At 40.5% G+C, this 22,251-nt stretch overlaps 1 protein-coding gene across 3 annotated transcripts in view; it reads left to right on the forward strand.

Moving 5' to 3' along the window:
* GGT1 (gamma-glutamyltransferase 1) overlaps positions 1–22,251 on the forward strand; it is a 102,029-nt gene that overhangs the window by 59,045 nt on the left and 20,733 nt on the right. For all 3 annotated transcript variants that reach the window (XM_056530942.1, XM_056530959.1, XM_056530950.1), the window contains exons 2-3: positions 15,525–15,695; positions 17,526–17,656. In XM_056530942.1, coding sequence (XP_056386917.1) covers positions 15,529–15,695; positions 17,526–17,656 — 298 coding nt within the window. In that variant the 5' untranslated portion in view covers positions 15,525–15,528. The remainder of the gene's footprint in view (positions 1–15,524; positions 15,696–17,525; positions 17,657–22,251) is intronic.

The following is a 22,251-nucleotide window of genomic DNA, read 5'->3' on the forward strand; positions in this document are numbered from 1 at the left end:
CTGTGTCCTGAACATTATGTTCAGAATGCTGGGTTCGGGCGGCTGTGGTTGTGACGTCACGCCATGCCCCCTCCATTCATATCATGAACGCCGGGTGCATGCGCGGTGATTGCAGGGGGTTCCAGTGGCCAGACTCCCACGTTCAGACATCTTATCCCCTATCCTTTGGATAGGTGATAAGATTTCTAGAGCGGAGTACCCCTTTATGACCCCACTCTGTGAATCAGAGCAGAAAGCTGGTAACAAAGTGCACGTCTTGCTCTGGTGGACCAAGTTTTGTCCAATGATTTGAATTCCAAAATGTAATAACACATGTATGGCCAGCATAAACTCTTTATTTACTTTCTATGTTGATCTTTTTGTTGCAGGAATAAATCTGTTCTATAGTACAATACATATTTTTTGAATGTATTGATTATGTAAGCAGAGCTAGGTATGTGGTGGCCCAGTACAGGAGTTGCACTCCTGTACCATTGCTACCCTGTCAGGTGGACTCTATTTCAGTGACCACTGGGCCCCCCCTTTAAACTACATTCCCTAAATAGTTAATAAGCACCTATGTTATCTAATGTAATGTGTATATATTGTTATGTGCCTTTAAATACTATTGTCATGTGTTGTAACCAAGGAAGGTACCAGTGACCATGTGACCTATGGGACCCCTCCAGAGTCTCCCCAATAAAACCCTGGGAGGAGCTAGTTCATTCTCTTGTGTAGTTCCCTACTGAGTGCAGCAAGGTCAAGTCCTGAGAGAGTGTCTGGTGTCCTAAGGAGGACTAAAGCCTACCATGCAGCCACGCTTCCACAAATCCAGTAAGCTATATACGGGGTGAAGTCTGTGAAGTCAGTCTAGTCAAGTCAGTCAAGATCAGTCTGTATCAAGACAGCGTGGGCCTGCAACAAATTGTCCAAATCCACTATAAGTCCCAACAAGCCCTAGAGTCTCTGAAGTCATTGGTCACCTCCCTGGGCCTAACTGAGCTGTCAAGACTATTACACCTGTCTACCTCAGTAAAGCTGCCGTTGTTACGTAACTTGGCGTCGGAGTCATTATTTGCCCCATGCCTAGCCCAGGATCCAGTGGTATACCTTCGGGTGGTGAAGAGGTTAAATCACGCCCTGGCATCACAAACACAAGGGGTTAATGCCATCTGCCCCTAGGGTAACAACATCTGCCCTTATCACACCCTCACCACAGATACATCTCAGGGGTACGGTGATGGGCATGATAATGGTTAGCTGAACAAGGTTTCATCTGTTTAATACCCCCCAAATGGGAGAGCAGTGCAGTTTATAGCATTGTATAAATGATATAAAATTATATTTGTATCTAAACAAATAAGGATAGTAATAAAAAAATGTTATTCTGCTCTATTCCTGAAATAAATGGTTTTATGATTATATTAAGAAAATTAAGCAATGTAATGAAACTGTTTTACTGCCCTGTTATGTATGATCCAGGATGAAATGTGAATAAAGTAGCTTTTAACCAGAGTTTGGAGTGCTGGATTCTCTGTTATTTTTTCATTATTATTAAATTATTAAAATTATTATTCCAATTATTGTTACGATGCAAAAGGATCAAACAAGAATATCTTTACTTGTCAATAAAGGTCTGTAATTTTAGCGAATGCCTGAATGATAACAGGTATGGAGTGCCCCTTTGACAAAGACTTCTACAATCTAAACACAAAAAAATTCAAGCTAGGAATTCTGTGTTTAAATATTGACAATTTCAAGAACAGAAAAAAGGTAAAATTATATTAGGTGGGGCTGATGATGTCCATTTTTGTTTAGAGCTGCCTGCTTATTTATGGTACATAAAAGACAATGCTGTACACAAACCAAGGCTGTGATCACATTACACAGCATCTATTTAAATTAATAAAAATTCTGTGTAATGCAGAAACATTCTGGTTCCTTTAAAGGAAGAATGTTCTTTGAGATGTACGGTTACTTTGTGATAAATGAGGATCTTTATTTGAACAAAAAGAATCCCAACCTATTTACTCTAGTAGAGTATATATTATTATTATGTTTTACAATGAAGAGGCAACACCATTAAAGTGTTCCTGTCATTACAAACAACTTTTGACATGTTGCTCAAAGTTGTTGTTGTACCGAGTCTCACTCCTAAGACCCACTGCAATCATGTGATATAAGCTGGGGAAGCGGGCAGCATTGTTGTTACGCCGAGCGCTCCAGGTCCCTGCTCCTCCCCGGAGCGCTCGCGGCGTTCTCCTCTCTGCAGCGCCCTGGTCAGACCCGCTGACCGGGAGCGCTGCACTGACACTGCCAGCGGGGATGCGATTCGCATAGCGGGACGCGCTCGCTCGCGAATCGCATCCCAAGCTACTTACCTGTCCCGGTCCCCAGCTGTCACGTTCTGGCGCGCGCACCAGCTCTCTAAGATTTAAAAGGCCAGTGCACCACTGATTGGTGCCTGGCCCAATCACTGTAATTGGCTCCCACCTGCTCCACGCCTATATACCTCACTTCCCCTTCCCAGTATTGCCGGATCTTGTTGCCTTGTGCCAGTGAAAGCGTTTTGTGTATGTCCCAAGCCTGTGTTCCAGACCTTCTGCTGTTGCCCCTGACTACGACCCTTGCTGCCTGCCCTGACCTTCTGCTACGTCCAACCTTGCTCTTGCCTTGTCCTTCTGTACCGCGCCTGTCTCAGCAGTCAGAGAGGTTGAGCCGTTACCGGTGGATACGACCTGGTTGCTACCGCCGCAGCAAGACCATCCCGCTTTGCGGCGGGCTCTGGTGAATACCAGCAGCAACTTAGAACCGGTCCACCGGTACGGTCCACGCCAATTCCTCTCTGACACAGAGGATCCACCTCCAGCCTGCCGAATCCTGACAATTGTGCTCCCATTCCCAGCCCTTCTGCACATTTGTCCTTTTCTTTGCATTAAAGTCTTTGTATAGAATAGTCTTTGCAAATATATATGCAGCTTCTCCAACTTCTGCAGCAGGTCTCAGGAGTAAGACTCAATGCGGTCAACAACTTTTGACATGCCCGAGCAACATGTCAAAAGTTGTTTTTGATAACAGTAATGCTTTAAATGGGCACTGTCAGATACAAAAACTTTTGATATGTTGTAAAGCATACAAAAACAATAGGTTTTGCAAATGCTTTCATTAGAACATTTTCAGTATTTCATACTGAAAAAGCCAGTCAAACAACTGCCCCCCCCCTGCCTGCTTGGTCACATACTAGTCCTGCTGTGTCCATGCATCATCACCTATGTCATGGACACACTTCCTTGATTGACAGTTGTGAGTCCAGGGCTCACAGCTAGAGGAAAAATCCTCCCACTGTCAGCTTGTGTCCCACTACTGTCAGTGAGGATAGGCTGGGACTTGTAGTTTTTGTTAATGCTAGGAGAGATGTGATCAGACAGCATACTGAGGGAGGGGGCGGAGATGGCACAGTGAGGCCACGCCCCTCCCTTTGAGAGGAATTCAGACTAGTGAGATAAATAAAAAATGTAATAAAAATATAAAGGTACTAGACACATAATAATTAGATGTACATGGTCAGGATTAGGTACGGAATGAGATATATAAAAAAAAGGTTGGAGATGTGCGGGAGGAGTGGCCTCCCAGCCAGTAGCCGGGGAGCCAATGCGCTCGCTCCCGCCTGTCTGATTGATAGGCAGGGAGCGAGTGCAGCCTAACTGAAAAAGGACTGATTGCCACTCCAAAATCAGTCCTTTTTCAGTAGCCGGTTTTTAAATGTAAATTAAACCTTTTTAATGAAAAAATAAAAAATAAAAGTATATTAGAGATATGTTGTAGTACATAAGTACTACAACATATCAAAAAATAAAGTTGGTTACAGTGCCCATTTAACATAAAATGTAAAAAAAAGGCACCTAGTAAGAATTCAGCAGTAAGTTAGTGGGGATTTATGTCACACCCTTAGTTTGTGTATTTCTACAACTGTCCTTGTAAACTGTGGTCCCCACTAATTTAGGTGTTTTTAAATCTTATCTAGATTTTTCTGGACCATAATAAAGAGCATTAGCATTTCTCCTGGGAGCTATTATCCTCATATCTTATTTGTTGCATCTTGCAGGATCACAGTTGCTGTAGTCAGTTATTGATAACATTTATGCTATTGTATTGTTCTTTAAATCTGCTTGCATTTTCTGGGGTCTAAACAGACATCTAGCTAGAGATAGAGAGCAGAGAATTAGGAGAACTGTCAATGCTCATGCTAGTAGAACAGATGGCTCTGCCACCCACTCATTCTTCCTATCATGGCTTCATATTGCCAATGCGCATCACATAAAAATGGGCACAGTTAACTCCTGGTTTTATAGAGAAATGAACATTAGAAAGATGAATTCACAAGTCATATATAGCATTTGTGTAAATATATAGTAAAAAAGCAATGACATGATTGCAATGCCTATAATACAACAGACCTAGGCCATGTTCACATGGGTTGTATTATAACAACAATCTGTATCCAATGCATGTGAAATTAAACATACAATGGAGAATTTTCACAGTGGCTGCAAAAATCTGCTGTGAAAATAAGTGGTATTTCACTTATTTTGGCTGCAAAACAATAAGCCCTACTGAGGGGCAATAGGGTATAATCTATGGGTGAATCTGTTTATTCATAGCAAATCCACAGAATATTGGCAGCAGGAGTCCAAGGCACAGTCTTGGATTTTTCCTGTGGAAATACACAATGGATTTACAATTGAACATGTGATCATACCCATAAAATGCAACCCAATTAGATACCTGGGATTTTTAGATATAGAGGTTCTGTGTATTGACATGGACTAATTGCTACAATAATAATTGACCTTTATTGGAATAGATTGGGCACCTTCTGATATTCAGATTTTGTATATTTATTACTATATATATATATATCATTATATTCACATAGAAAAGAAACACTATACCATGTAAATTAACAAGTTATGTGCTCTGCTGTTGGATGGGTCTGCCTATGTTTTTAGATTATGCAGTTTTTGTAGTGTAAAATGTTCTTACTATTATGAGTACATATATATGACTCTTTTCTATGTGTAGACGGTCTAGGGACTTCTTATATCATTACATTTGCAGAGATGGCCTAACATTGGGCATTTTTGGTCACTTTTAGAAGGCATTAATATGTGCACTGTAAGGGACACAGAAGAAGTGGATCCGTTAAACGAGTGTGGATGATGGCGTGGGCCGTACCAGGGAACGGAGTCTAAGGTGCCACTGGTATTCATCAGAGCCCGCCGCAAAGCAGGATGGACTTGCTGCGGCAGGCGGCAACCAAGTCGCTACCCCTGGCACGACTCATCCATACAGGCTGCTGAGGTGACGCAGGCACTGGAAGAAAGAAGCAAACTTGTGGTCAGGAAAAGCAGAAGGTCAGGGCAGGCGGCACAGGAGCGTAGTCAGGAACAAAGCAAGGAGGTCAAAACACAGCAAGGCAATACAGAACAGGAACGCTTTTTCTTGGCAATGAGCACAAAGATCCGGCAAGGGAAGCCGGAAACCAATTAAGGGCGTATTGGCCCTTTAAATCGCAGAGAGCCAGCGTGCACATGCCCTAGAGGGAGGGTACACACACGCCACCGACCTGGGACAGCAGAGGAAGCAGGAGGTGAGTAATAGGCCGAAGTTCGCATGCGAGCACGTCCCGCGATACGAGCCACAGCACAGCTGGCAGAGGAGAATGAGGCAGGTGAGCGCTCACGGCCAGCGTGTCTAGCCGGAGCGTTAGTTGTAACATGCACTTTTTAGTTTTTAAACTGCCTGTGGTTCTGTTAAACAAGACTTAAAAGGATCTATACTATTTATCTTTTTATTTCATTCCCTAATTTAGAATTCACATTCTATTTTTTATCTGACAATTCCAAAACAAGTTCTGTAGCAAAATTAGCAGGGAATGGGTGTATGGGTGTATCAGCATCTTCTAAACCCAGAAATGTTTACACAAGAAAAACACACGTCAAATAAAGACAAGGGCTTCATACATTAATACCTTCTTGAGGCTTAGTGTTGCTAAATTTATCATGAGGTTTTGCAATTTATAGGCAGATCTTTATTGTAAGCTTAATGTAGATGTGTCATCTAGCTTTTTACTTTCTCTTTCTTTCTTTCTTTCTTTCTTTCTTTATTTCTCTGATTAAAAAAACATGTTTTAGTACCAGTATCAATATTCTGATTGCATATTTGTTACTAGTACATTATTATGGGGGCAGGTCTCTTGTTTTTCACAGCATATAGTCATATGCTTTACAGATGGACATATACACAGGACCTGGCCCATTCCAATCAATTGGAAACATTGCTAAGCATTCTCTGTGACCTTTTTAGAGGTCATTGTACAGAGATGGGTCGAGACTGAGCTTCTATGGTCTTCCAGCAGCCTCTTCCAAATAATCACAGACTAATCAAGATTATTTTCTAATATAGATAGTAAAATGGAAAAAAAAAAAAAAAAAAAAGCACCAACAATTATTTTCTAAAATAAAATTAAATTAAAATGTTTAACATAAAAACTTGATTGAAGCATTGGGTCATTTTCTGATAACACCTTCCCTTTAATATAGCGGAGCTTTCTATTAGACTGCAAAAGAGTAGAAATGTATACACTTGGAGGTCAGGTTGATTTTTTTTCTTTTCTTTGTGGGTGTTGAAGTACACATGGGAAGATTTATCAAAACCTGTGCAGAGGAAAAGATGACAAGTTGCCCATAGCAACCAATCAGATTGCTTCTTTCATTCTTCAGAAAAAAATAAAAAAAAATAAAAGAATCAATCTGGTTGCTATGGGCAACTGGTCAATATTTCCTCTGCACAGATTTTAATAAATCTCCCAAAGATCTCTAAATTAAGCATTTCTTTATACATGAATAATCATATGAATGGAAGAGATTAAAATGTTACCTTTGCCATATTTGGTTTACAAAGAAATGTCCATAGCCTGCTGTCAACACCATGGTAAGTACCCATTTTGCCCGTTTTTTTTCTTCCTAATGCTTGTTGGGGAGGAAAATCAACAAAGGTGGAAGCTTTTGACTTCACATCCAATCCTCATATATTGTTGTCATATCCAGTCCTCATATCTGAAGCTCATATCCCGACCTCCTATCCCGTCCTCCTATCTCGTCCTCCTATCTCGACCTCCTATCTCGACCTCATATCCCGTCCTCCTATCCCGTCCTCCTATCCCGACCTCCTATCTCGACCGCATATCCCGTCCTCATATCCTGTCCTCATAGGCCAACAGCCTATCCCATCCTCCTATCCTGACCCCATATCCCGACCTCCTATCCCGTCCTCATATCCCGTCCTCATGTCCTGTCCTTATGTCTTTATCCTCATATCCTGTCCTCAGGTGGGACTGATTTCTGATGAAGTCTTTGTAAGCTGAAAATAGAAGGGGACGTGGCTTTGTGGGACTGGGCGTGATTTGCACCCCAGACCGATGCTCAAAAAGGCTAGAGAATAAAAGGGGTGGGTCTTAAACAAGGGGCGTGTCTTTGTGAGATGGGGTGTGGCTTGCAAGCTGGACTGATGCATTCACCAGGAGATGCAGAGCGGAGCTTGTGGAGTAAGGTAACAGAAGAACCATATACTTGCATGAGACTTGAAACAAAAACCCATCTTTTATATAAGGGTGTAGGTAAGAGTTAATTTATCATATTTTTATTTGACATATAAGTAATATGTGAACCAGTTATTATTAAAATATCTCTAGCCGTACTGTAGTTATGTGGGAACATACATTTCCCATTGATTTGCATGAGACGTTAAATAAAAAAAACCTCGACCCTCACAAATGGGGGTAGTTAAGGGTTAAATAAACTATCTATATTTTAAGTGGACATATAAGTAACATGTGACCAAGTATTATCGAAATATCTCCAGCCGTTTAGAAGTTATGCAGTAACATATATTTCCCATAGACTTGTATGGGACTTTAAACAAAAAACGTGACCCTGGCAAATGGGGGTGAGTAAGGGTTAAATGACCTATCCTATGTTTGTTGTTGACATATAAGTTACATGTGTGCCAAGTTTCATGTTAATATCTTTAGCCGTTTGGACGTGATGCTGGAACATACACACATAAATACACACACATTGGCCCTGATTTACTAAGAGTGTTGTGTAGGTTTCTTTGTGGGTTTTAATTCCCTACAATTTATTTTCCACGGTATTTACTAAGGTTTCCCTACATTTTCCACTTTCCTTACATTTTGCTTTTTTTACACATGCTCTGATCTGTCAGGTTTTTCTCAGCTCAAATCCACCACATTTTATGTGGAAACCTTAGTAAATATGTAGTTTTTTTGTGAAAATGTCGGGAACCCACCCCTTTTTGGAGACCACGCCCCTTTCCCCGGCAGTCCCGCCCCTTTTTCGGTTTTCTTAGCAAAATGGAGAGTTAGAGTTTTTTCAATTCTGGTGCAAATTCTGGCGCAAAATTTGGCGCAGACAGAATTTCTGGTGAAATGCGACAGAATCTGGCGCACAACCCAACAAAACATGTTGGGTTTGCAATAGTAAATGAGGGCCCTTGAGTTCTATATATATATATATATATATATATATATATATATATATATATATATATCTACCTTCTTATAAGAAACAATGGAGGGAATTTATCAAGCATTTGCATGTCTTTTGGTGTATAAAAAAAAAGGTGAAAATTTGGTGAATTTCTGTTTTTGTGACTTTTTGTGAGACTTTTTGTTCTGCACGAATTTATTCCAAACTTGCTTACTTGAATGGTTTTGCCCTTTGAATTAGGCACACATACACATGACTTGAGCCTGGTAAGTTAGTTTAAAAAATGTGTTTAGAAAAAAATACATGGATAAATCTCCCCTATTTTCTTCCATCTTCTATCTCCAGAATGGTTTATCTTGGACCATCATAGATTAAAGATATTGACTGTCCTCTGCCTGTAGGTATTGATTATATATGGCCAGTTTGAACAACTGTAATGGTTAATATAGAGTAAAATGTGTATGGTTGCATCAGAAAAACAATCCTTTAACAAACAACTATTTCTATGTAACACTGGGTTCATATTGAGAAATCTTTCTGGTCAGAGATCCTGTGGGTGGACAGAACCAACTGTATCAGTCAGCACTAGAACTGCACAGACATTGCTGTCCCCATAGACGTGTTTTTGGTCCCAAAAAATGCCATGCAGAATGCATGTCATTTTTGTCTGTTTTCAGCCAGTTTCTCTAGTGATTTTTTTTCCTCTAAAAATTCTGTTTTCATGGCGATTTCTGCCATGGATATAGGCAGACACTTTCTGGAGCAGACTCTATTCACTTCTATGTAAGAGTTCTCTAGGCATGTTCTGTGACCTGTGCTGAAAAGTGATCTATACTGAATAGGAAATGCCAGCTTATTATTAGGATTTGTGGTCAGAATGGAAAACTGAAAGATTTCAGGATTACTTTATAATATAGATAGTAAAATAGAAAAAAAAAATCACTATGAAGGAGATTCATCATTCTTTTCAAAAGCATTGTTTTTTAAATTACAATTTTTTTTTACTTACTTTTGATTACATGCGACCTATTAATGAAATAGTCGCACGACCTTGATAAATAATTCGCACGTAAGCAAAACCCGGGAAACCCGCTTACAAAAGCATTTTTTAAAGCAGAAAAGTTTTCCCTTATGTTAATAGCCAAAGTTCTTTATCTACCCTTTATTATCAGTAGCGTTGCTAGAGAGTAACAGGGAAAGGGGGGGGGGGGGAGCGTACCGCATCGGGTGACACCCTGACTGGCCTACTTGGCGCTAAATAGCTGCACTTCAACTATCCCGCATCAACCCATCCACCCTCCTCAGAAATTAAAAAATATTAAAAACATTATGCCACAGCATGAATATCCGTACTCTTGAGGCTTTTTTGTTTAATTTTGAGCCCGCATTTTGTAACGTTGGTGGGCGGAGTCTTACGTCGCTGCTCTGAGGCCGGAGTTTACGTCAGGAAGGAAGACAGCGCAGCACCTACAGGCACATAAACAATAGTGAAGCCAAAAAAAAACTGCTTGGTACGTTACCCACCCCAAAATGTGCATGAAGCTATATTACTATGGATGTTTCTCTCTTTTTTTATCTTTTTTTTTAAGGAAAAATTTTAGTGCCACAAATGGGTTATTTACGTAGTCTGTAAAAATTCTTACACAATTATTTTGTGCCTTATTCTATTTTAACGTTATTAGTTATATAATAAATTTTTTCTATAATTAACATTAACATTAATGTAGTAGCTTTGTTTCATGATACAGAACTATAACAGTTGTTAAAGTGGGTGTTAATGTCCTTTTCTGCAGATGTAGGCACTTTCTGTAAGCCAGGTTGGACCTGGAATACATATGCAACTTTTAAATGGAGATGCAACTTTTTTCTTCATAAATAGCGACTATCGCATGTGATAAATACATGACCACTGCAAAGTAAAAAAAAAAATTGCTACGTGAGCAGATTTCAGAAATGTGCTTTGGAATAAGCAAAAATCTAAAAGTCGCAGCATGTAAAGTAAACTTGCACGTGTGCAAGTACGTGCGACTTTTTTAGGCAAAAAAAATCTACGGAGCTTGATAAATCTCCTATATGTTTTTTTTTTTTTTTTAAATAAATGATGATTTTCTGATCACACATCCCCTTTAAAGGAAACATGTCATATTGGTTATGGTCCCCTCACTGGGGACAGCCCAGATTTCTCCTTATGGACAGTAATAGGCAGAAACCTGTCAATCATCAAGGGTGAGCAGAGCAGCAACAGCTAATGAATAATAATGACTCTGGCAATGCTCTGCAAGTAGTTTTGTTCTATTAAACTACTGTACATTACTGTGTAAATGACAGATCACTGAAAACTGTGTCTGTTGCTATAATATGCTGCCCTCATTGATGTTCCCTTTAATCATTCTATAATCTCGGTGGTTGTGCTGTAAGGTAAAATAAATGGTAATAAAAACAAGAGTGTGACCAGTTGTGTTTAATATGTGATCCAATAAAGCTTCACAATAAAGAGTTTACTAGCTCATATAGTATTGCAGTGGGTTCATACAATTGAAACAGATTCAAGTTAAAGGGGTACTCCGGTGAAAACCTTTTTTCTTTTAAATCAACTGGTGGCAGAAAGTTAAACATATTTGTAAATTACTTCTATTAAAAATCTTAATCCTTCCTGTACTTATTAGCTGCTGAATACTACAGAGGAAATTATTTTCTTTTTGGAATGCTCTCTGATGACATCACGAGCACAGTTCTCTCTGTTGATGTTATTATAATAATAATAATGCTTTATTTATTGTTGTCCTTAGTGGGATTTGAACCCAAGTTCCCAGCACTGCAAGGCAGCAGTGCTAACCACTGAGCCACCATGCTGCCCTTAGCATACATCTGCTATGCATCTGCTATGCATGATTTCTAAAATGGACAGAGATGTCAGCAGAGAGCACTGTGCTCGTGATGTCATCAGTGTTCCAAAAAGAAGGGAATTTCCTCTGTAGCATTCAGCAGCTAATAAGTACTGGAAGGATTAAGATTTTTTAATAGAAGTAATTTACAAATATGTTTAACTTTCTGCCAGCAGTTGATTTAAAATAAAAAAGATTTTCACCGGAGTACTCCTTTTTAATGCTTTTTTTTTTTTTTTTTTTTTTTTAGCTGTAAAAAAACATTCCAGCTCACTTCTAGCAAACTTGGAAAAAGTGAAGTGGAACCCAAAGTTGTATAACTGTTACACAATGATTTCGCTTCAGTTACAGAAAGCTCTTTACATTAGTTTCCTCTTTTGAAGTTTCCCAAATGATGGGAAGTCACCCGAAAGAGCAATAGGTTAAAACTTTCCATTGCACAAATGAAAAAGTATGTTCATCTATGTGCGGTATCCACTCCAGGTCAGAGTCACTCACATGACTGAGCTCAGGCACCAAATATGTTCATATAACCATGAGCACATTTTTACCAGTTCTTGAATTTGTGCTAGAAATCTAAGATGAGGGTGTGCATAATCCAATATGATCAAACAAATTACATACCTAAGCTTTCCCATAACCTTAGTAATAGAGATAAGCATACAATAAGCAAACTGGGATATATAGCTCTACTACTGAAACCATAAACTCTAAGGCTTAGGATTCTAATGTACTGTACATCACTGCTTTTCAGGGTTTACAATCACAAATTACTGTGACTCAGGTCAATTGCTACATTTTTCTCGAGTAGTTTTCTTTTTGTATACACTGCATCACTTACAGTTTATTGGATCAGCTTACCACATTTAAGGTGGTCTATTTTTACTGTGTCATGATAAAAAATGAATAAAATGTGCATAAGTATTCACTCTCTGATAGTTGATACTTTGTGGAGCCCCCGTTAGATGTACTTATAGAGGCAAGTCTCTTGTGCATTAGCTTACCAGCTGCGGTGCGGATGCCGGACAGGATCATTATCCAGCTCTCACACTGAACACCAATGAAGTTTGGGAACTGTTAAGTGGACCTGAGGAAGGCATCAGCAGATGCCGAAACGCGTTGTCCTATTACTTTCAATAAAATTTCGTTATCCTGCACTGCCTGAGTATTCCTGTAATTTCGCCATTTGAGCAGCGCCTCCATTGTACCGGCTTTTTCCCACATTGTCTCCCTATTTAGCACATCTAGACACTGGGATATTACCCATTCTTCCTGGCAAAAGTGCTCTAAGGCTGGGATTCCACTATTTAAGCCAAATCAAGAAGTTTATTATAAATGAATGGGAAATATATAGGAAGGACTTATGCTACTCCTCCCTCATAGATCAGGTGGCCGAGATTGTAGAGAGGCTGAGGGCACAAAGAAAGGAAAGATATGGGCTGAAGCTGCTGCCATATGAGGTGCGACAAGCGCAGTAGCAGGACACAAAAGCATTGGAGGCCCTGTACATTAGGAAGCTAGAACATCCCTGAGAGGGAGAGCCACCCCTGGAACATCGCAGAGCCACGGTCATAAAATTTAACAAAGTGCGGGGTAATAATAATAATTGTAGATGCTGTATAAACAATAGGAAATCAGGAAAATATAAGAGGTCAAATCAGTGGCGTAACGTGAAGATGCTGGTCACTAATGCAAAACTCTGTAATGGTGCACGAGTTTGGGCACCCCAGGTAAAAAATTGTATTAATGTGCATGAAGAGGCCAAGGAAAGATGGAAAAATCTCCAAAAGGCATCAAATTACAGATTAGACATTATTATAATATGTCAACAAAAGTTAGATTTTATTTCCATCATTTACACTTTCAAAATAACAGAAAACAAAAAATGGCGACAGCAAAAGTTTGGGCACCCTGCAGAATTTATAGCATTCACTGCCCCCTTTGGCAAGTATCACAGCTTGTAAACGCTTTTTGTAGCCAGCCAAGAGTCTTTCAATTCTTGTTTTGAGGTATCTTTGCCCATTCCTCCTAACAAAAGTCTTCCAGTTCTTTGAGATTTCTGGGCTGTCTGTCCCGCACTGCTCTTTTAAGGTCTATCTAGAGATTTTCAATTATGTTGAGGTCAGGAGATTGTGAAGGCCATGGCAAAACCTTCAGTTTACGCCTCTTGATGTAATCCCTTGTGGATTTCGAGGTGTGTTTAGGATTATTATCCATTTGTAGAAGCCATCCTCTCTTTAACTTCAACTTTTTAACAGATGGCATCAAGTTAGTATCCAAAATTTGCTGAAATTTTATTGAATCCATTTTTCCTTCTACTCGTGAGATGTTCCCTGTGCCACTGGCTGCAATACAACCCCAAAGCATGATTGATCCACCCCCATGCTTAACAGTTGGACAGAGGTTCTTTTCATTAAATTCTTGTCCCCTTCTTCTCCAAACGTACCTTTGCTCATTCCGGCCAAAAAGTTCAATTTTAACCTCATCGGTCCACAGAACTTGTTTCCAAAATGCATCAGGCTTGTCTATATGTTCATTTGCAAAGATCAAACGCTGATTTTTGAGATGAGAACGTAGAAGAGGTTTTCTTCTGATGACTCTTCCATAAAGACCATATTTGTACAAGTATCTCTTTATAGTGGAATAGTGTACTACAACTCCAGTGTCTGCCAGATCTTTCTGGAGGGATTGTGCAGTCAAACGTGGGTTTTGAATTGTTTTTCTCACAATCCTGCGAGCTGTTCTGTCTGATATTTTTCTTGGTCTTCCAGATCTTGCTTTAACTTCCACATTCCGAACAGAGGATATTGACATCTGAAAACATTTTGCTATCTTCTTATAGCCTTCTCCAGCTTTGTGAGCGTCAACTATTTTCCGTTTCAGATTTCTAGACAACTGCTTAGAAGAACCCATGGTGCTGATTGTTGGGGCAAGGTCAGATGAGTCTGGGCATTTAAAACCTTTGAGATTGACATCACCTGGTCTTCCCAGATGATGATTGAGAACAATCCATGACACTGGAAAGTCTCAGCTTTGCAAAGGGGGCAGTGCATGCTATAAATTCTGCAGGGTGCCCAAACTTTTGCAGATGCCATTGTTTTGTTTTCTGTTATTTTGAAAGTGTAAATGATGGAAATAAAATCGAACTATTGTTGACATATTATAAGAATGTCTAATCTGTAATTTGATTCCTTTTGGAGATTTTTCCATCTTTCCTTGGCTTCTTTATGCACATTAATACAAATTTTTACCTGGGGTGCCCAAACTTTTGATCCCCACTGTCTGTGAATAGATGATAGGGTGGATTGTGCTGCCTCAACTACATTGGGACCAAAGACCACAGACATAAAACTATTTTAGAAATAAAATATTGGCTTTGACAGGCCTGGTATGTAATGTTAGATCATTTATATTTCTGTCAAAGAGTAAATCTCTGGGTGTCCTTTTTGTTTTTTAGTATGCTTACTGGTAAATTCCTAAATTATCTGCTTCATTATTTCTTTTCATTGTATGTTTGATATTTGATCTTTTGTGTTAATGGTTTTTTGCTAGCAGAAAGCCAGAAAGATTTATGGATTTTTTTCCAGGTGGAATTCTCTGTTATTAAATAACCAACAGTATATCCAAGGACACTGACTGCAAGATTAATACTGCTGTTGTGAGATTAATTGCTGTGCCCTGTCTGTGGGCCTCTAGTGATGTCACATTATGCGGGCAGCGCTGGCACCATCCGAGCCAATTGGAAAAGTCAGGAGAATGCTGGCAGCATGAAGTATTGCCAAGCACAGGCAGCTTCTTCTTGCAGCACGAACCCAAGGCAGACCCTGCCTAACTGTATATCTTCTGATATATTCAGAGTAAAATGGGCACATATTGTTTCCCTTTTATTTATATTATGATTCATAAGCGTATACCTGAAGATTAAGAAGGTAGGGTACACAACAATAAAAAAATATATAGTTGTACCTTTAGTGAAGCATATTGCAAAAATTTATGGTTCTTAGTACATAGGATCCAGGAATAAAATTGACAGTTTAGAGAATATTTCTAAAATCCTAAACCAATTGTTTGCATCTTCCTTAACCCACAGAGCCATGGGGAGACGTGCAGTGATCATAGGAATTCTGACTGCCCTAGTGTTGGCACTTACTCTGTTTTTGGGATTGTTCTTTGGACTGCGCACTCAACCTGTTTCTGTTCCACACATCTATGAAAGAGCAGCTATAGCAACAGATGCTGGGAAATGCTCCGAGATTGGCAGGTAAGTCTATTTCATTTGCAGAATTCATACAGTATTGCAGACATGTTATTGTATTATTATAAAAATGACTATAAAAGGAGACGTATGTATGAAGGAATTAGACCACAGGCCTTAGAGAGACATAGGGTATAACATGTACTTTTATATTTCTATGATGTAATATTTGTTAAGTGAAGATTTATCTGCATGTATTTAGTGTAGGGCATCAGGTTTGTCCTTATGGCAAGCTAGGATGTTTGCTATGCTTCACAGGAGTTATCGGCATGAAATGTCAGTCTTCTTCTTTACCCATGGCATGCACTATTGCTAAATCCTTGAATGAGAAGGCCACATAATTAGATGGAGCATATTAATAATTTGAGACTGAGTGAATGTAATGCAACCACAAATATGAAATTTGGACAATGATGCAATGTTGTAGGCCTAATGAGAAGATAGACTGTACAGTGCAAGGCAGCAATTCCCAACTAGAGCCCTGCGCGGAACAGTTTTCTTCATCCCGTTCCCACCCGCTCACACTGGATTTCTGACCATTACCCCCTGCTCCTGCAACAAGTTTTGCACTCAGGAGAGCTTCCTATGGCCCATACTGTACGGGCAAGAGGAAGCGCCCCTGAGTGTGAAACTTGTTGCCGCCCCTGTGTTACGCCCCCGCCTTACCTGTATCACCCAGAGCTCCCTATGCACCTGTCCTGTGAATGGAAGTCTTTCACTGCTCATAAAAATAAAGCTTGAACTTTGTGCATTGTTACCTGCGGTAAGTGCATTAGCTTCATTCTTCTATATGCTTCAGTTGTTACATGTCCGGACAGCTAACGGCATGCCAGGAGTTGTAGTTTTGCAACATCTGGAGGTCCGCAGGTTGAAGACCACTGGTAGGAGGTAATACTCACGTGTCCCCGCCACTCCAGACCCGTCACCGCTGCCCTGGATGTCGCCCTCCATCGCTCTCGCCGCGTCCCCGGGGTGTCCCCGTCGCGTCCTCGTCCCTCCAGAATGACTCTGCTGCCCGGTATCCTTGCTCTCCATCGCCGCCATCACGTCGCTAAGCATGCCGCTATGCACACCACTCCTATTGAATGACGGAATGGCGTGCGTGACGACGTGATGACGACGAAGGAGAGCGCCGGCCATGCAGGGGATCCCGGCACGGAGCAGACACCGAGGAGGCAGGTAAGGTTCCTCCCGGTGCAACCGGGTTAGTGTCACTTTCCCTTCAGACGCGGATGTCAGCTTTGATCGCCACGTCTGAAGGGTTAATACAGGGCATCACCACGATCGGTGATGTCCTGTATTAGCCACGGGTCCCGGCCATTGATGGACAGGGTTTTAATGTGTATTCGCCGTATAAGACGCACCAACTTCCCCCCCCCCCCCTCCCCCAGTTTTGGGGAAGAAAAAGTGCGTCTTATACGGCGAAAAATACGGTAGATGTGTTTTTTTTTTTTTATAAGGTACAGAAGTGCTAATTTAAGTACAAAGGATTAATTATGTATTCATGAAATAAAAGTCAAATAACTGTGTTTCATCCTCTCATCCTCAATAAAACAATGGAATGTTATTTAGACTATTCTACATGTAAATTGACATTATAGCTACATTTTGTATGAATACATTACAATCTTTCAGCATAAGCCATAACAATTCCTATGATAACATGACAGGTGATTAAAACAGTCTAGCTTGCCACATACTGTATATCATTTTTCTGAAAGATCATTGCATTTATTTTTCTTTGTTACATTTGATATATAAATGGATTGGGTAGGATCTGTCTCATCAAAGATATTGTACATATAACAATACTTCATGCCATTTCCATTATTACAGGGATGTTCTTAAAGAAGGTGGCTCAGCAGTGGACTCTTCTATAGCTGCCCTCATCTGTGCTGGTCTTATGAATGCTCATAGCATGGGCATTGGAGGAGGAGTGATCTTTACTATATATGATCCAAAAACAGGTGAGATACCTTAAAGGCAACCTGTTTCTATAAAAATGAGGTCAGGTTTTAAAAGATTTAAAATTTGGTGAGGAACATTTCCTCGCATAAATTTCCTTGATAAAATCCTCTTATTAGCAGAAATTATGTTGAACTGGAACTTATCTTACAGAATTTAGTGCAGAAACTTAATTTTCCATTAAATGGGATTGTACTTGTAGATTCTGTCGGACGGAAAATCGGCAATTGCGCTGTGTGCACAGAGTAGCTGAAAACCCTTTAAAGACAATGAGAGTCTGATTCATGGCAGAATCCGCACTGAATTGAATGCAGATTCCACCTCGATTTTCCATAGTGTGAACTCGCCCTACCCTTTACAAAATACAAAGTGAAAGCTTTGTGAAAGTGAAAAAGAATGAACAAAGGACGGCGCCTCGTGCATTACCCTAGGCAGAGGAAAGGGGGTGTCCCTTGTTAGAGGGGGGTGCAGGCTATATAGAGTGGCTGCTCACCTTGAGCGTATAGGAAATACACATATCACCCCATGTAGGAGTTGCAAAGATAGTGTGGATAGAGAGATACGGAAAATTACCTTGGCAGCAGGCACACAGTAATCCAATTGGAAGTATAACACTCAGGTCACGGAGTAAGGAAGTTCAGCAACTTTATTCATGTACAGCAATGACACGTTTCGGGGTTAATCTTCAGATTGATAAAGTACATACACAGCATAAAACATGGGGGGGTTTAAAGGGGTACTCCGCTGCCCGGTGTCGGAAGCTCCGCTCGCAGCGACCGGAAGTTTATTGTTCCGAACGCTGTGTGCGGGCTTCCGTGTTCAGGGCCGCCCCTCATGGAGCATAAAAGTATAAATATATTAAGCACTCCTATATCGGTGGTTAAAACACATTCTGTAGGCCGCAGGAGCACTCTAATAAATATATGACGTAATTGGAGTGAATTTACACAAAATTTTAATATAAAAATTTAGCACCAAGAAAAAAAATTTTTAAAAACACAAAATGCTCATACAGCCCCTCCTTTTAAGTAAAATAATAATAATAATAAAAAAAATAATAATAATAATAATATGCATGCATGTTGAAATGTTGCAGGAAAATGCATCACATGCTTTATGTGTGTCCAAACAGTGACACATAAAAAGCCATAAAAATAGTGCAAATTGCATTAAAGCAATAGGTGCTTTCTGTGACCCATTTATTACTTTTTGGTGTCTTTTCGGGGGTCCATAGTGTTTGTTTTTAAAACACAGCATAAAGTTTTTAGGAAGAAAAATGATAAGATTCACAAAGATTTTCACTAGCAAGAAAAAATACTACAAAAACAGCTTGGACATATGCAATAATTAGCTCACCAATGTGTAGGCAGTGGTGAGTAGATGGGGACACAATGTCCTAAATCCCAACCGAATTTCTGTTGAGTTCATATGAAATATAAATACCCCACTGTCTCTAATGGTCTAGTGTGTCATCAGACTGCAGTGCCTATATCAGCATGCTTGATGCTTGCCTGGCAACATGCAAACCCTATTTGTTTCTGTATTTCCATAAGACCATTGCAGTTTGTAATTGTGTCTCTTTAAGAAAAGTATTTGATTCTCTCAACATTTCATCCTTAGTCTGCTTCTACATGAATAGCAGAGGTACTGCCTGGTAATTTTTCTTGACTTGGCATAAATCTTCTGCCGTCATTGTACCATCTGTTTCACTGTGTAAATAACAATCTTCAGTTTGGAGTCCAACAAATTCAAGAGCAGACAAGCAAGGCAGGGTTTATATTTTCTCAGAAAAGACAGCTGGCTGTGTAATAGAAAAATCCTTCTTGTCCTTAGACATGGACTATTTCTACAGATCATTGATGTCTGCGCTATATTTAAAGTTGTAACACCCGATGCTTGTTGTGTTGTGTTGGCATCTTACGAGTGTTACAACATTAAGGTTGTATGAATAGACCATAAAGGTGTTTTCTAAAAAATAATATGGTGCTGGGGCAGGGGGACAATAGGAAAAAAGACACATCTATTGCAACTCCCTTTTTGATTCCATCCAGTCCATTGATCTACTCTCTTTCCCTTGCTTCTGAGATGATCGCTTATTGCAGGACCTGCCAGCTCACCCAATTACTGCCACAGTGGTGACCCATCTCTCGGCCAGTGATTGACTGAGTGGACAGGTCCTGCAACGAGTGCTTATCTTGGCAGCAGAAAGAAGACAGAAGATTAAGTGATCGGACGGAACCAAATAGGAGCTGCAGGGGACTTGGGCTAGGTATGTATGGCTTTTTCCTATTCTGTCTTGTCACCAACAGTCCCCCTCGGCACCATATAATTTTTTTTAGAAACTACTTTTAAAGCCGCTTTTAAAGGGGTACTCCGCTGCTCAGCATTTGGAACAAACTGTTCCGAACGCTGGAGCCGACGCCGGGGGCTCGTGACGTCATAGCCCCACCCCCTCAATGCGTCACGCCACCTCCCATAGACTTGCATTGAGGGTGCAGGGCGGGACATCATGAGGGGGCGGGGCTATGACGTCACAAGCTCCCGGCTCCAGCGTTCGGAACAGTTTGTTCCAAACGCTAAGCAGCGGAGTACCCCTTTAAGGTCTGCAGACTTGTAATACTGGAGTCCCATTCTTGGTACTGATGTACAGGCAGTAGCAAATTATTCTAGGTTTACACCGCGTTTAAGCAGTGTGTCCATCAAGAAAGGCAAGCCAACGTATACTGTGGCATACTGCAATGGACCCCATTCATTTCAGTAGCCCAAACATAACTAGGTAGTAACTATGCTTTGGCTGCTTCTCGCTGGTATACGCTAATATGCCGGGACACAATACTGCAACAGGCTATGCTTTTGATTCCCTGTAAATTAGCGTATACCAGCAGGAAGCAGCCAAAGCATAGTCATTGGCTGACTGTTCAGGCCGTACAAATGATCAGGGCCTGCTGCAGTTTGCCACAGTATACGTCAGCATTCCTCTCTTGACAGATAGCTGTGACACACTGCTTACACACATATCGTTGTGGCAGAGTGGAGAGAGGGCGAAGCTATGAAAGGATGATCGCTCCTATTGGCGCTCATGCTATTTAGGTAATATGTACTGGCATGGGCTCGGATGCCTAAGCAGAAGCGCTACTGCAGGGTGAAAGTGCTACATGTGGACACTTTACTTTGATGTCCACATATAGCACTTTCACCCTGCAGTAGCGCTTCTGCTTGGGCATCCGAGCCCATGCCAGTACATATTGCCTTAATAGCATGAGCGCCAATAGGAGCGCTCATCCTTTCATAGCTTCACCCTCTCTCCACTCCGCCACAATGAATTTTTTTTTATTTTTTACCTATCTGAAATAGTTTAATGGGATCCAGCCATATGAAGCATTAATATAGAAAAAGAAAATGGATACAAGAAGAATTGTTGCAGAATACATACAGATTGTAACTCAAAGGAAGTTTAGCAAATTTGTGTCAATTTACTGGTTAATTCCAAACTGAAAATTTCGGATTACATAATAAAGTTAAGAGAATGTTCTGAGGCTATATAAAATAGTCATAATACATACAGTGGTCCCTCAAGTTACAATATTAATTGGTTCCAGGACGACCATTGTATGTTGAAACCATTGTATGTTGAGACCATAACTCTATGGAAACCTGGTAATTGGTTCTAAAGGCACCACAATGTCATCCGAAAATAGGAAAAAGTGAGAATTAAAGAAAAATAAGTAGATAACTAATAGAGATAAAGCAAGTCCTTACATATAAAAGTAGGAAATATCTGCTGGGAGCTGTAAATCACTGTCTATGTCAGTGTTTCCCAAGCAGGGAGCCTCCAGCTGTTGCAAAACTACAACTCCCAGCATGCCCGGACAGCCAAAGGCTGTCCAGGCATGCTGGGAGTTGTAGTTTTGCAACAGCTGGGGGCACCCTGCTTGGGAAACACTGGTCTACGTAGAGGACGGGAGCTTCTTTGGGGGTCCTGTACAGAACACGCAATGTACTAAAAATAGTAATGGAGTCGCCCTCACCTGGTGTCCAAAGGAGCAGGTAACCCTGGCACAGGTAAAGTGTATAGAACATGTAATACCTCCTGTACTGTAGGGGGCGCTATCAGACACCAGTCAGTGCATATGCTTCAGTAATACAGGGGTTTTACCAGTGAATGCCCATTCTGATTGGTCGGTTCTTCCAACCATTGACACATTTCACAGATCTGTACTGTCCGTACATTGTATATTGAGTCTGGTTTCAACTTACGATGGGCCAGAAAAGACCATTGTATGCTGAAACTATTGTATGTTGAGGCCATTGTAAGTTGAGGGATCACTGTATTACATTGTAGCTGATGCCATTTTACCCTTAGAAGATAATATTTGAATTCTATAGTTCACTCTGCGGATGCTCTCTGTGTGACCCAACCCTAGTGGAATAAATGTAGTTAACTAGTGACTACAGTTGGGACATTTCCAACATCTATAGTACTGTGCAAAGGTTTAGGGCAGGTGTGGAAACAATGCAACAAAGTAAGAAGGCTTTAAAAAAAAAAATTTAAAAAAGTGTTAGAAGTGTTATTAGTTTAATTTTACCAAGTGAATGA

Source organism: Hyla sarda, chromosome 1 (genome assembly GCF_029499605.1).
Source record: "Hyla sarda isolate aHylSar1 chromosome 1, aHylSar1.hap1, whole genome shotgun sequence".
Lineage (NCBI taxonomy): Eukaryota > Metazoa > Chordata > Amphibia > Anura > Hylidae > Hyla > Hyla sarda.